General features: G+C 38.2%; 1 protein-coding gene across 1 annotated transcript in view; it reads left to right on the top strand.

Annotated features, from left to right (window-relative positions):
* The first annotated feature begins 5,405 nt into the window (after positions 1-5,405).
* KCTD8 (potassium channel tetramerization domain containing 8) overlaps positions 5,406-14,376 on the top strand; it is a 299,385-nt gene continuing 290,414 nt past the window's right edge. The window contains exon 1 of the mRNA XM_044680334.1: positions 5,406-6,366. Within this exon, the coding sequence (XP_044536269.1) occupies positions 5,406-6,366 (961 nt within the window). The remainder of the gene's footprint in view (positions 6,367-14,376) is intronic.

Raw genomic sequence — 14,376 nt, forward strand, 5'->3', positions numbered from 1 at the left:
TTCTTATCATTGTTTAAATTTACTTGCTATATAGATTACTTTTTTTCTTCTGTGATTGCATTTGAAGTTTATATCTTTCTCTAAAGTTTTCATCAAATAGTCTTAAAAGTGTTCTATTCTGTTAAAGATTCATTTTTTACCTTGTAGGATTATACACAGTTTTAGTGGATGGTATTTGGGGTTCTAACCTCTTCTCTTTTACCTTCTGGAATATTATATTCCAAGTTTTTCTCTCCTTTATAGTAGTTGCAATGTGGTACTTTAATTCTTTCTTTTTGGCTTCTAGCAGTATATTTTTGCCCTTTGACCTGGAACCTCTGGATTTGGGCTATGATATTTCTGTATGCTTTCAGTTTGGATTTTCTTTTAGGAAGGGAGTGATGTATTCTTTCTATTTTTACTTTGCTCCGTATTTAAAATTTTTTTTTACCCAGATATACACTTGAAATGATCATTTTCTAACATTTTGTGATCTATGCTCTTGTCTTCCCACTTATCCCTTTCTCCTCCTCAAGATGACATGTAATATAGGTTGTACATGTGCTATCATGTAATATATATTTCCATGTTTATGTTGTGAAAGAAGATACATCTTGTTTATATTAGAAAAAAAACTCATGAAGGAAATAAAGTGAAGAATACTATACTTCAATCTGTATTTAGACTGCATAAGTTCCTTCTTTGGTAGTAATCACCTTTTTCTTCCTCAGTCCCTTGAAGTTGTCTTGGATCCTTATATTACTAATAATAGTTAATTATTCACAATTGATCATATATATTATTGTTATTATTGTGTAAATGTAAATTTTCCTGTTTCTGTTCACTTCACTTTATATCACGTCATATAAGTCATTCTAGGGTTTTTTGTTTGTTTGTTTTGGTGATCATCCTATTCATCATTTCTATGGCACAGCTACCATAATTTGTGTAGCCATTTCCTGATTGATGGATATCTCTTCAGTTTTCAGTTCTTTGTCACCACAAGAAGCTGATATAAAGATTTTTGTACACAGAGGTCCTTTCCCCCATCTTTGAGCTAAGTTTGATGGTCCTTTGCATGGATCCAGACTATTCTCCAGAAGGGTTGTATCAGTTCACAGCTCCACCAACAATGTATTAGTGCCTCAATTTTCCTACATTTCCTCCAACATTTATAATTTCCCTTTTTGGTTATGTTAGCCAGTCTTGTGGGTGTGAGATGGCACTTCAGAGTTGTTTTAGTTTGCATTTCTCTAATTAGTATTCTAAATAAGTAGCCTACTTATTGGAGAATGGCTAACTAAACTATGGTTTTAAATGTAAAATAGAACAATATTATACCATAACAATTATCCAGTGTTGACACCATTATTCAAACAATAACTTTGAAAGACTTTAGAACTCTGGTTAATCCAATTATTTTAAAAGATTAATCCAATGTTAAATCACCATGCCAGGAAACTGAAAATGAAAAGTTTGCTATCTACCTACTGCCAGTGAGATGTGCAGAATGAGACACTGATTTTTGGATATGTGTTCAGTTATTTCAGTTATGTCTGATTCTTTGTTTCCCTTTCTGGCATTTTCTTATCAAAGATACTAGAGTGGTTAGCATTTTCTTCATTTGCTCATTTTACAAATGAACAACTGAGACAGACCTGCTCAGGGTCATAACAGCTAGTAAATGTCAGAGGCTGAATTTGAACTCAGGTTCTCCTGACACTTTGCTCTATCCACTATACCACTTAGCTGCCCCATTTTGTATATAACCTATGTGGAAATAGATTTTGTAAGATTATGCATATTTGTTATAAGGGTTTAATTTACATTTTTTGGAGGGGAGTACAAATGGGAGGAACAGCTCATATATATATACATATACATATACATATACATATATGTATATATATATATATAAACTGGAAAAATAATTTCTACTTTGCTATCCATGTACTGTACTGTTCTTGCTGTGACTCCAGCATAATTTGCCTGAATCCTTAATCATCTGGGTGTCCATCTCCTCTGGCACTGGAGCAGGCAGATTGGTGATATATCTTTAGCCTTGTTTGCCTTGTGTCCAAAACCTCTTATAATTTTCTTGTGTAGCTCTGGATTAGATGAAGGACCTATTAGAGTTCTCTCTCCCTGCTTGCACCTCCCCCGCAAAAAAACCCAAAACATATACTTTCTTCTGGTACATTTTTATAGAACTTTTCTGGAGCATAAGATGGGGGGAGTTGAATTCCTCTGGGACCTTTCACATTTGCCATATTAATAAGAAGTAACATTTCATTTTGAAATAAAAAAGATATTATTTGCAATGTATTATTTTACACTTCATATAAAATATGGACTAATCTTGAAGACTTGTCCTAAAGGGTTTAGTAAAGCCTATATGTCTAACAACAGTAGCAGCAGCTCCTGAAGGATTTCTTTAAGTGGTTGAAATGACTATGTGGAAACATGACTGAAATAACCCATTTTTCCCAGTGATTTCAATTATCCATGTAGAAAAGTGTATGATGGATTGGATTGTGGTGTTTGTTACTGACTAATTGGATGGCCGAAATGACAGGGGTCCTCAACTGTGTTAATATAATCTACTTTGTTTTCAACTTTCTTTGGTCATGTATATCCTGACTTTCCCTATTTTTAAATGATAAAATAATAGCTAATTGTTAATTACTATTACATCATATTTACATTATCTGTTTAAAGTAAGACTTAGTAGGTGATAACTCAATAAGACTGGAGGCTTTGAAAGGTTATATGGTTTCATTTCAACACAATGCCAGGGTCTCTGACAGTCTTATCATTCGAACTTCATTCCATGATGAATGGTCTTCATTAATAGAGGTTTTAAGCTTATTATTTATTTATCTATGAAGGTTATGAAATTTCTATTAATTTGACTTTCCCCAGAAACTGTTATTTTAAATCCCTAATACATTTTTATTCTTCAACTAAGTTATGAAACGGAAAAGCACATCTTTCCTTCTTCCTTCCCCAATATTATTTTAATTGATATGGTTTTAGATTAAAATTGCTAATGGTATTTTTAGAATTTTGATATATCAGAATATATGATGACAGAATAGATATAAAGACTTAGTGTGAGGTACTAAGTTTTCATGAGTGGATAATGGGTAAAGATAGATAGTCTTATATTCTACAATGAATTGGCTAAGTCACTACCCTGGTAATTAAATTCCTTTGTGGCTGAGAATTTTTGTATCATCATTATCATCATCATCATCCCCTCAAGTTACAAAGTGCTTTCTTGAAAAGAACCCTATGAAGTAGGTAATATAAATATATTCTCCATGTTATTGACAAGAAAATTGAAGTTCAGAATATAACTTGTTCCTGCCTTCAAAGTCAGTAAATTTGACTTTATCTGAAATACAACTCATAAGGAGCAATGAGATAAATAATTGCTTTTAATATATTACAATGTTTTTAGAAGAAATGAATGATGTAAATAATTTACTTGGGCTTAATGATGCAGGTTAACTTGGCCAAATCACTTAATATTGCTGCAGGGCTTCACCTCTTCTTCTGGCAAATGAAGAAGTTTCATTAATGACCTCTGAGTATCCTATGCAACCATAAGCTTCCTTTGGTTGATTCAAGGAGATGACACTGGGAAATAATACCTGGTAGTCATGAAAGTAAGAGATCTAGTCATTTAGATTTTTTTTTTTAGCATATATGTTTAAATCGGTGAGTATGTATAATATCTGGGGCAGCTAGGTGTCTTAATTGATAAGAGTGCCAAGAAGACTCATCAAATCTGGTCTCATATACTTAATAGCTTTGTGATCCTGGGCAATTTACTCAACCCTGTTTGCTTCAGTTTCTCCATCTTTAAAGTGATGGCAAACCACTCCAGTTTCTTTGCCAAGAAAATCTCAGCTAGGGTCACAAAGAGTCAGATATGAGGGAACAACAAGGGGTATTGTATTGCTATCAACATTTTTGTAGCATTAATAATAGCTGAAAGCACAGTTTACACAGGATCATAATTACTTTTTTTTCAAGAATTACTTCAACAAACATCAAATATTCTATAAATTCTGTGATTCTTTATCTTTCATAAGCCTCAAAGTGTGCCCATGGTGAATAAATATGTTTCTGACATTTATAGAAGTGACTTCTCATCTGTAATTCCATCCCTCTTCACAAAGGTGTGCTGATGTTGCAGGCTGCCCCTCGGATAGGTACCAGTAGAAAATAGGGTGAGATAAAATCAATATAATTTTCACTTGTGACCTTACTCTAAGGTTAAGAGACAAATATAGGGCAAGATGGTGCTTTTGTCTTAAAGCTGAAAAGAGAAGAGAGGGATAAGGAGCTCACTGGTGGGTAAGGTGAAAGAACAAAGGTAGATTCTGTCTTCTTGGAAGAAAGAGATTGAAAAAAATCATTTTTCTTATGTAAATTAAGACCAAATATTGTGGTTTTAAAATTTTCTACCACCATATGCATATTAGATAGAATTTCCTTTAAACACCTCTATCTCACACGTCTCCACTGACAACATGAAATCACCACCTGCTATAGCAGCCAGGTACTCTTAATTTGTTGATAGATTGGGTTACCTACTCTACTTCCATTCCAAAATTTCAAGAGGCTTCTGCTTAGGAAATAAATGAATTTTCCCACATCTCGATAATCATTATAGGTTAGAACAGTTTAATTACACAATTATTTTTTAAAAGGATGACTCCCCTCCCCCTTCTTCAATCCTTCCTCTCCCCTTCCCGCTACTGACCCCTTTCCTCCCTCTTACTCCCCTTATTTTAGTTCTCAGGGTGCTGCCCCCCTTGAACTCTCGCCCCCTGGCGACAGTGCAGGAGGGCAGCGTCTGGCGGCTATCTCTTTAAGTGACAGCTGTGGCTAGAGTCCCAATCCAGGGCTTGACGTCAGTGCAGCTTCCCCGGGCAGAGAAGAGCTGGTAGTGCTGCCGTCTGTGCCTGTGGTCTGTGCCTGTGGCTTGCCTTGCGCGCTTGCTCGCTCCCTCTCCTCATTGCCGAGGAGGCAAGTTACTGTTTGCTCCAGCTCCTCCTCCCTCCGCTTGGCTGAGAGCAGAGCAGCAGCCCAAGTCTCTCACACTTACCCCTAGAGCAGGAAAGGAGCAGCTGTTACTATATTGCTGCTGCAACAGCGCTGGCACTACCGTCCCTTCCTGCTCTGCCCGCTCCTATGGAGACTGGGGGCCACCGCCGGCGCCGCTACAAGCACTGAACTGGGCTGCCCCAGCTGGACAAGCGAGAGCTCAACTGGGAGGAGGGCGTCGGGGCACCTGGGCGCAAGCAGGGGGCAAGAGGGCGTGACGGTGGCGGGAGGGGGAGGGTGTGGGCAGCAAAGTGGTCCAGGAAAGATAAAGTCGGGTGTTACCAGGGGTCGTTTGGCAGGCAGGGGTGATGACCATGGCTCTGAAGGACACGGGCACTGGAGGCAGCACTATACTGCCCATCAGCGAGATGATTTCTTCCACCTCTCCAGCGACGGCTGCCGCCACCTCCTTCACTGGTCCCTGTGCCCCCTCTCCATTCCCCGAGGTGGTGGAACTGAACGTTGGGGGCCAGGTGTATGTGACCAAGCACTCGACGTTGCTCAGCGTCCCGGACAGCACTTTGGCTAGCATGTTCTCGCCGCCTAGTCCCCGGGGCGGCGCCCGGCGCCGCGGGGAACTACCCAGGGACAGTCGGGCGCGCTTCTTCATTGACCGGGATGGTTTTCTCTTCAGGTATGTACTGGATTACCTGCGGGATAAGCAGCTTTCGCTGCCCGAACACTTCCCGGAGAAGGAGCGGCTCTTGCGAGAGGCCGAGTACTTCCAACTGGGCGACCTGGTTAAGCTGCTGTCGCCAAAGGTGACCAAACAGAGCTCACTCAACGACGAGGGCTGCCAGAGCGATCTGGAGGATAACCTGTCTCAGGGCAGCAGCGATCTGCTCCTGCTACGGGGCGCCGCCTCGGCCGCCGCAGCCCCTGGCCCGGGAGGCATCAGCAGCGGCTCCCTGCTGGATAAGCGCTCCGGCTTCCTCACGCTGGGTTACCGGGGTTCTTACACCACGGTGCGGGATAACCAGGCAGACGCCAAATTCCGCCGCGTGGCACGAATCATGGTGTGCGGGCGCATCGCCCTGGCCAAGGAGGTCTTTGGGGACACGCTGAACGAAAGCCGGGACCCTGACCGCCCCCCAGAAAAGTACACATCCCGCTTCTATCTCAAGTTCACCTATTTGGAACAGGCGTTCGACCGGCTGTCGGAGGCTGGCTTCCACATGGTGGCGTGTAACTCCACTGGCACTGCCGCCTTCATCAACCAGTACCGGGATGACAAGATCTGGAGCAGCTATACCGAGTACATCTTCTTCAGTAAGTTCTTTGGTTCTGTTTGTGACCTCTTTCCGCCTCTCCCAACTCTCCAGTGCTGCACTCGCACCCCCCTCTCCCTTCTTATTCCGTTTTCCTTAGCTTTCATGTAGGAGAAAGAGGGCTGGGATCTCGAGTTTGTCAGCTTTTTGTTGCGCAGTTGCCCTTACCTACTCCCCTTTGACAAAGGAAAGAGAAAAGTGATTTAACGTTTATGCCTCGCACAGTGTGAGCCCAGTGGTTTATTCATGCTGGTTTCTAGGAATGGGATTTGCTTTTTTTTTTTTTTTTTTTTTTTAATTTTTTTTTTTTTTTTTTTTATTTCTCTGTGTTCCCTCCTTTCATGACCTTTTGGACACAGAGTTGTCTAACTTTTTGGTTTCAACTCCTGACATAGAGAGCGCCTCAGCCAATAGCTTCCCTCAATTGCGTCTGGGATAATAGTAGCCCTGGGGCGTTGGCAGGGGAGGGTTGTGGGGGAGGGTGTTGCAAGTGTGAACTTCTGTTCTAGCTCCCGTGGAACTGTGGGGTTAATTTGCCTAGCTCAAACTTAATTTTCTTAAGAGGACAAGCTGACATGAACACACCTCCAGGGCAAAAAAAAAAAAAAAAAAAAAAAAAAATCTTATCACTACAATTAAATACTTCGTGTCAGTTGCGGAGCCGCCTTTCTAGAGCAGGGACCAATGGTTCTAGACTTTAATACTATATGCTGATTGCTACTTATGGTTTCAGGGTCTATACTTCTAGCAAACTTGAAAGGGAAATTCAGGGGGCATTAAAATATGCTAACCACTTTGCAAACCTGACAGCCTAAATTTTCCAGAGCCAATAACTATCTCTAGTCCTAAGCTTCCCAAACAGTTTTTTCTTCTCAACCTTCACGATTTGGGGTGGAGTGGGGTGGGGGTAGGGGGTAAGGGCAGAAGAGACACTGAGGGAGGAGGATTTGAACAGAGCGTAATGGAACCGCTGAAGTGAGATCATCAAGGATAGCTGCCTGAAGAATGCAGCCTCAGTGCCTGGATTAAAGAGCTTTTCATTTTTCTCTGCTGTCTCTTTTTGCTTTGATTAAACGCAAAACAAACTCTCTCCAGATGCGTGCTTTTTTAAGTATCCAGAGCAGCTGATGAATCACCTTTCTAAAGGGAATGGAAGGACCTTCCTTCCAAAAGAGAGGGAAAATAGTGAAGTCTTAAAGAAAGCGTGTTAGCTTGCTACTACTACTGCCCATTTTGTGGGCGTGTTGTGAACTTCAGATTGTCTCTGAAAATTTAGAACACTCATGTATAGGTAATTTTCAAGTGTATACAGTAAAGGTAAAGACTACAGGGCTATTTAAAAGCCAACTGGGAAGAGAGCAGGAACATTACTTGGCAAAGAGTTTTCTTCTATAGACACTAGAGGTCTTTAATCTTACTGGAGGGGTTTAAAGGGCTGAATTCTGAAAATTGTGGTGAGCATAGTTACACATTTTGCCATTCATTTATTGCTCAGAAACTTGTATATTTTCATGCATGTGGGATACAAGCTTTTCTGATAAAAGGACTCTGGACTTGGAGCCAGACAATGTATTGCTTGCTCAGCTAGTTTCTAATTTGGTAACTTTAGGAAAGTTAAAAGCCTGAAGTCTCATCTGCTAAATGGGAGTAAAAATACTTGCCATTCTTACAGGATTGCTTTGAGGAAATCATTTTATAGCCTTTAAAGAATTTTAGCACTCTGAGCTTAGTTGAAGTTATACTGGTGGAAAAGGGTATACTTTTTTAGTCAGAAGATGCTGTGGTGATTTGCAAAGTGGCTAGAATCAGTCAGCTTTATGATGAAAGTAAGAGTTATTTTAAAGAATCATGGGAAGATAAACTAGTAGGGCCAGATTAAAACTCAACAACATTACTTTCTGTCTTACAATAGCTTCCAAGGCAGAAGAATGTTAAGGGCTAGATTAATTATTGGGGTTAAGTGACTTGCCCAGGATCATACAGCTAGGAAGTGTCTGAGTACAGATTTGAAACCAAGACCTCCCATCTCTAGGCCTGACTCTCTATCCACTCAGCCACCTTAGCTGCTCCTAGGGCTAGATTTTTAAATAGCTTTCTTGAGAAGAGTAAGTTACTTCTTTTAGGCAGTTATATTAAGAGTTCAGTGCTGTAGTAATTAAAAAGATAATTTAAAAAATAAATTTATCTCAACACATTATTGTATTGTGTATTAAAATATTGATGGTCAAGCAAAAAGTATAGAATTTTCTCAACTGCCTCTCTAGATTGTCTTGGTGATGTAGATTAGACTCTTTTCTAGTGTATATCAGAGGAATTAAATATTGTTAGTAATATTTTTTCTAGAATTTTTGAGATGAAATGAGATGAAATAGTCTTCTACATTCACATGATTTTGAGCATCTTAATGTGCCCGACCAGAATTGGAGGAATTGCCTTTTACCATTTTTATGGTTTGCTGTTTCTATTGGAGAAGAAATATGCATAGGAGCAAGTGTTAGAGCTTCCAGATATTACTTGGAATGCTTTTAGTGCCTGCCCTCCTCTCCCCCTCAAATCTCTTAGCCTTGAAAGTATATTCTTTAGTTATGAAGAAATACATGATCTGTCAACTCTGAAAGAAGACTCTGAGAAAAAAAATTCAAAGCTAGAGACCCAGGGAGTCGAACAAATCCCATCTCTCCATATTCCAAAAGAAAATTGTATGTGTTAGGATGGAATGTTTATTAGTAAAGTATTTCTGAAGACAGCTCTCAGAAGCCAAATGTTTACACTATAAATGACAATTTAAGGTTTTCCTATGCCCATAATTTAAAATAATTAAGACTCAAATGATTTATTCGTGAAAAAGTTTAAATTTAAGGCTGTAATGTACAGCTAAATCATTATTTTTAGTTATCTTAAACTTATACTTGACCACTTCAGAAAAATGTAAGCTCAATGAATGGGGAAAGGAGGCTTTTGTGTTTACATGTCCAGTACCCAGCACAGTGTCTGAGGCAAGTAAGCAGTTAATGAGGGCACATTTCCTGAATGGATTTGGATCTCACTGTTTGAATACTAATTCCTATGGATATCCAACTGGGCCTTTCTATCCGGTAAGAATCTTGTGCCTTCTTCTGATAAATCCTCCAGAGAATATCTGCCCAATACATAAGTTCTTTTAATATTTCATGGAGGCCAGTGCAAAACTGGGCTGCTCTCTTATCCTTTGCTGTTACTACATGATTAGCAATATCCTTTTCTTATTATACCCATGATATCATTTAATAAACAGTTATTAAGTACCTACTATTTGCTTGGCAGCCTCTGCCCTCTTAGCATTCACAATTGATGAAGAACCAGAAAAGAAAGTTCATTCCACCAGAGTCTTGGCATTGTCAGATGATTCAACATCAATAAAAGCGTTTTTCTTTCTTTGAATGGTGTTAACACTAAAGAAGATGCAATGCTTTTTGCCTCACTGCTTTCATTTTCCCCACCCCCAACAGCTTTTCCTTGTGTTTTGAACTGGAACCCTTCTATGTAGGTTCTACTCTTGTATTGGAATAGGAGCTTCTTGAGAGCAGGAACTGTTTCCTACCAGAAGTTATAGCACATGACCCAGTGCTTTCCACAGAGTAAATAATTAATGCATACTTTTAGTTTATCCAGGCACTGTGCTAGGTATGTCAGATACAAAGACAAAACAGTTCTTGTCGTCAAGAACTTAATTTTTATTGAGGAGACAACATACATGTTTGCATATATAGAAAGACCCATCCATGTGGACAAAAATTAAACTACTAAGCATTTAGTTTAGATAGAAATGCAGTAGTTTGGAGCACTGAATTGAGAAATGCAAGGAAACCTAATACATGTCTATGTGTGTGTGTCTAAAATAAGTCTAAGGTATTTCTTTTGGGGGTAAATATACTAATATCTAGGAAAGTGGATCAGGAAAGCCCATGTGTAGAAGACAAACTTATCTGAACAGTTTAGGAAACTTGGAATTCTAAGCCCTAAAACATCTCTGAGAAGGTACATTCCAGGCAAAAGGAATGGCTTATGCAAATGCAAGAAGATGAAAGAGTATCATATGTAAGGACGAACAAGAAGGTCATTTTGGATGTTCTATAGAATTTGTGAAAAGGATTTATGTATGACAGATAGTCTGTCAAGGTATGTTGGAGTCAGATTTTGAAGACCTTTTAATACCGAACAACAGGAGTTTTTATTTCATCCCCAAAGTAATGGGGAGCCATTGGAACTTACTGACTAGGGGATTGACATAGTCATATCTGTTCTTTAGGGCTATCTCTAGCAGCTGGATGGAAGATGTACTGGAGAAAAGAGATAGTTGAGGCAAGGAGACTATTTAGAAGGCTATTGCAATTCCTAGGCCAGTTGGGAAGTAATGAGGGCCTCAGCAAGTATGGTGGCTTGTGAACAGAGGTAAAGTGAAGAGTTTTGGAGGTGTTGTAGGTGTAGAATGAACAAAGAATGGAAACTGATTTTCATATTTCTTGTTTTCAAATCCATGGTGGTGATAGGCTGCAACCTTCTTAAGCCTTGTATGTTTTTTGCCATTGCCCTTTGGGTAATTTACAATTGTAGTTCTCAGATTGTTTGCTTTGGCTTTCTGTCCTCATGCACAGCTTCCTTGGTATTTTTGGGAAGCTCTCCTTCACTTCTGCTTCATATTTTCTCTGGTTTCCTTCAAGACTTAGCTTAGTTTATCTCTATCTTCTGAGTATTTCAGAATAAAAATAACCAACTAGTCTGAGACAAATTTATTGATCCAGCTAACAGGTTAGATAATATAAATCTATATCTCTATATAAACTGCACAAGAAAGGTTTGTTTTCCCTTTTCTATCTTGTTTGTACAGAGTGTTTGCACATTTAACACCCCATTAGACTGTGAGTTCCTTAAGAACAGAAACTGTCTTGTGCTTTTCTTTGTATTGCTAGTGCTTAGCAAGATGTCTGCTCCATGGTAGACGCTTAATAAATGTTAGTTGACTGTCATATGAGTATCTCATTCATTCACCAGTTATTCAAGTGCCAACCATATACAACAAATAAATTCCTTTAAACATTTAGTTTAGATGGAAATGTAATCATTTGAAACAGGAGTAGTGAACTGAGAAATGTAAGGAAAACCTACCATTTAGCCCTACTCTTTCATTTTACAGATGACAAAACTAAGACCTAGAGAGATTATGAGTGGCCTAAGTTTATACAGGTAGAAGAGTCTGGAGTTGAATGCAAGTCACTGGACTTCAAATCTAATGTGGTTTTCTACAACACTAAACTATTGTTCTTCTTTTTCTTTTTTTTCTTTCCTTCTTTTTTTGATGAAGATCAGTATTGAACTAGAATCTCTGGAGAGAATAATTAGAGCAGTTCACATTTATGTAATGTTTTAAAGTTCATAATTTTTCCACAGAATTCCTGAGAAGTAGGTAGAAAAAGAATTATCTCCTATATTAAAAAAATAAAGACTCTATAGTTGAGAGAGCTTAACTAACTGACTTGCCCTTATCAGAACTGGAAATGCAAGCCAGTTCTCTATCATTCTTTACATTTTCCTACCTTTCTAAATGATGACTCTCAAAAGTACCAAAGAATTTAATGGTTCAAAAAGGATTTAAAAATAAAAAGGATAAAAAAACCCATAAATATGTGATGAGATTTTTCTTGTCCATATTTTTCCTTAGTGAAGCCATTGATAACTTCAGTGATGAAACTTAATTGTGAATTATGCCATTTAAATGACTTCCTCCTGTACTTTGAGCAGTTTGAAATAATTGATTAAACAGCAGGCCCTCCTTTTAGGCCTGAGAATTCTTCCAGGTTTGCCAGTTGGTTTCTCTGACTGGGCTTCTGCAGTCTCATTCTGATTTTAGAACCAGTAAGTCCTTTAGTATTCTCCATTAAGAAACTGAACTTGGGCCTTTGGCAATGTTTCCTGGGAAATGCCAAGCCAGATTAATTTCCCTTTAAGTGCCTGTATCCAAGTCATTGGATTCTAATGCTCAAGGTTGTATGCAGGCTATTAAACATTTAATGTGGGCTTCATTTGCCTATGTGGTCACTTTGCTATCCATTCTTAATCTTAATGCGTTACTTTATTTGGTCTTTTTGGTGTCCTGTGAAGATAAAACATGAAGCTATAGGAGAGAATTTTTACATTGTTTATACAGAACTGAAAATAGATTGTTACTTCCCAGTAGAAAAACAGTGATTTCTTTATTTTAGAATACTCAGATACATTACCTCACTTTGAAATGTTTGTATGGTGGTCAGGGGTTGCATTCATGTACATATTTTAAAATACATAAATATATACGTGTGTACATATAGATTCTTATACCTACATATTCTCACCCCCTTGGAAAAGAATATATGTACAGAGGTGGTTGTTAATCCTTGCAAGAATCCTGGACTTGGGGTCAGAAGACCAGTTCCAAATCTTCCCCTTATTAGCTTTGTGTCATTAGACAAAGCATTTAATCTAATATTCAATTTCTTCCATTACAAAATGGGGCTATTATTACTCTCTGTGCACTTTATGGCATTATATAATTTTTAGACTTATAATTTGTGGTGGAGCTTTATCAACTTTAAAGAACTATAAAATCTCTCTAGTGCATGGTGCAAAGTCATGTGTTGGAGTGTACGTGCTCCTTCCTAATGATGCATATAATATTTTGACCTTATATAATCAATGGTTTTAAAGAGAAAGAGATAGTATTGGTTTCTACAAGAAGACTTTCACAACCCCTCTTAATTCAGTTGTCTTCTTTGTGTTGATTATTTTCCATTTATTTGGTTTATGGATTATTTGTTCCCAGTTGCTGGCATATTGGCTCCAGCATTAGATTGTGAACTCCTTTACAGCAGGAACTGTTTTCTATTTTTCCTTGTATTCCTAGCATTTAGCTTATGGCTTGGCATATAATAAGTGGTTAATAAATTTTATTGACTGTTTGGAAGGAATATAGTACCCAAGTTAGAATCTTAACCTTGAACTGTGTCACCTCATCTCTTAGAGTCTTTTTCCTGATCTGTAAAATGGAGATACATTTTACTACCTACCCCAGAGGACTCTTGTAAGGAAGAAATCAGAGCTGCTTCCGACAACTAATTTTATGGCCAGATTCACTTTCAAAGTGAATAGCAAATATCATTGATATAGAGGCAATAAATAAAGTTATTGCCTCTATATCAATGATATTTTATCACTGACTGTCTAAGAGAAAATAGTTTCCCCCCTTTTCTATTTTCTCATCCTCCATTCATCTCAAACATACCACACCAGACATTGCCAATGTAGAATTCTTGTTCCTTAATTCTGAAACTCCCCTTTATCTTAGAGGTCTTCCTCTATTATTTGTTCCTTCCACTTAGATAGGAAAATTGAAATCAGACTGAAATATTCCATGCCTTCATAGAAAGGCAACATGGCATAGTGGATAGAGTTTTTTGAACTTGAGATCAAAGTGGGTCTTGACACTTGCCTCTAACTCTTTGCACTTCAGATAATTCCCCAGTTCTCATCTACTAAGATAGAAAAACTGTCTTAAAAAGATCCTTTTGGAATGTTTTAGTGATTACTTCTAAATAAAAAGAGAATTTGACTTTTACTCCTTTTTGTTAAAGACCCTTCCTTCTTTAAAGTTATTTGTTAAATTATATTGTGACAATTTCTCCAGCAGCCAAATGGGCAATTGGCTTAGCAGCCAGTAGGGGAATAAGCAGAACAGCAGATGAACCTTTAAAAAACAAAGATCCCATTATCATGCAAATATCCCTAGCAATAAACAGACAGAAAATAAGACAAAATATCTCCAAATGTAAAAAAGATGGAGGATGTTTTGAGCCACCTGCTGCTATTTAATACAATGGAACTGTAAATATAGACAGTATCCAACTTTATGCTTTAAAGGCACTACTACTATGTTCTATGTAGGAGTTCTACTTTAGGGTTTCTGCTTCTGTGGCTTTATTAAAGCCCTGTTATGACCTTT

This window comes from Gracilinanus agilis, chromosome 6 (assembly GCF_016433145.1).
Source record: "Gracilinanus agilis isolate LMUSP501 chromosome 6, AgileGrace, whole genome shotgun sequence".
Taxonomy (NCBI): Eukaryota; Metazoa; Chordata; class Mammalia; order Didelphimorphia; family Didelphidae; genus Gracilinanus; species Gracilinanus agilis.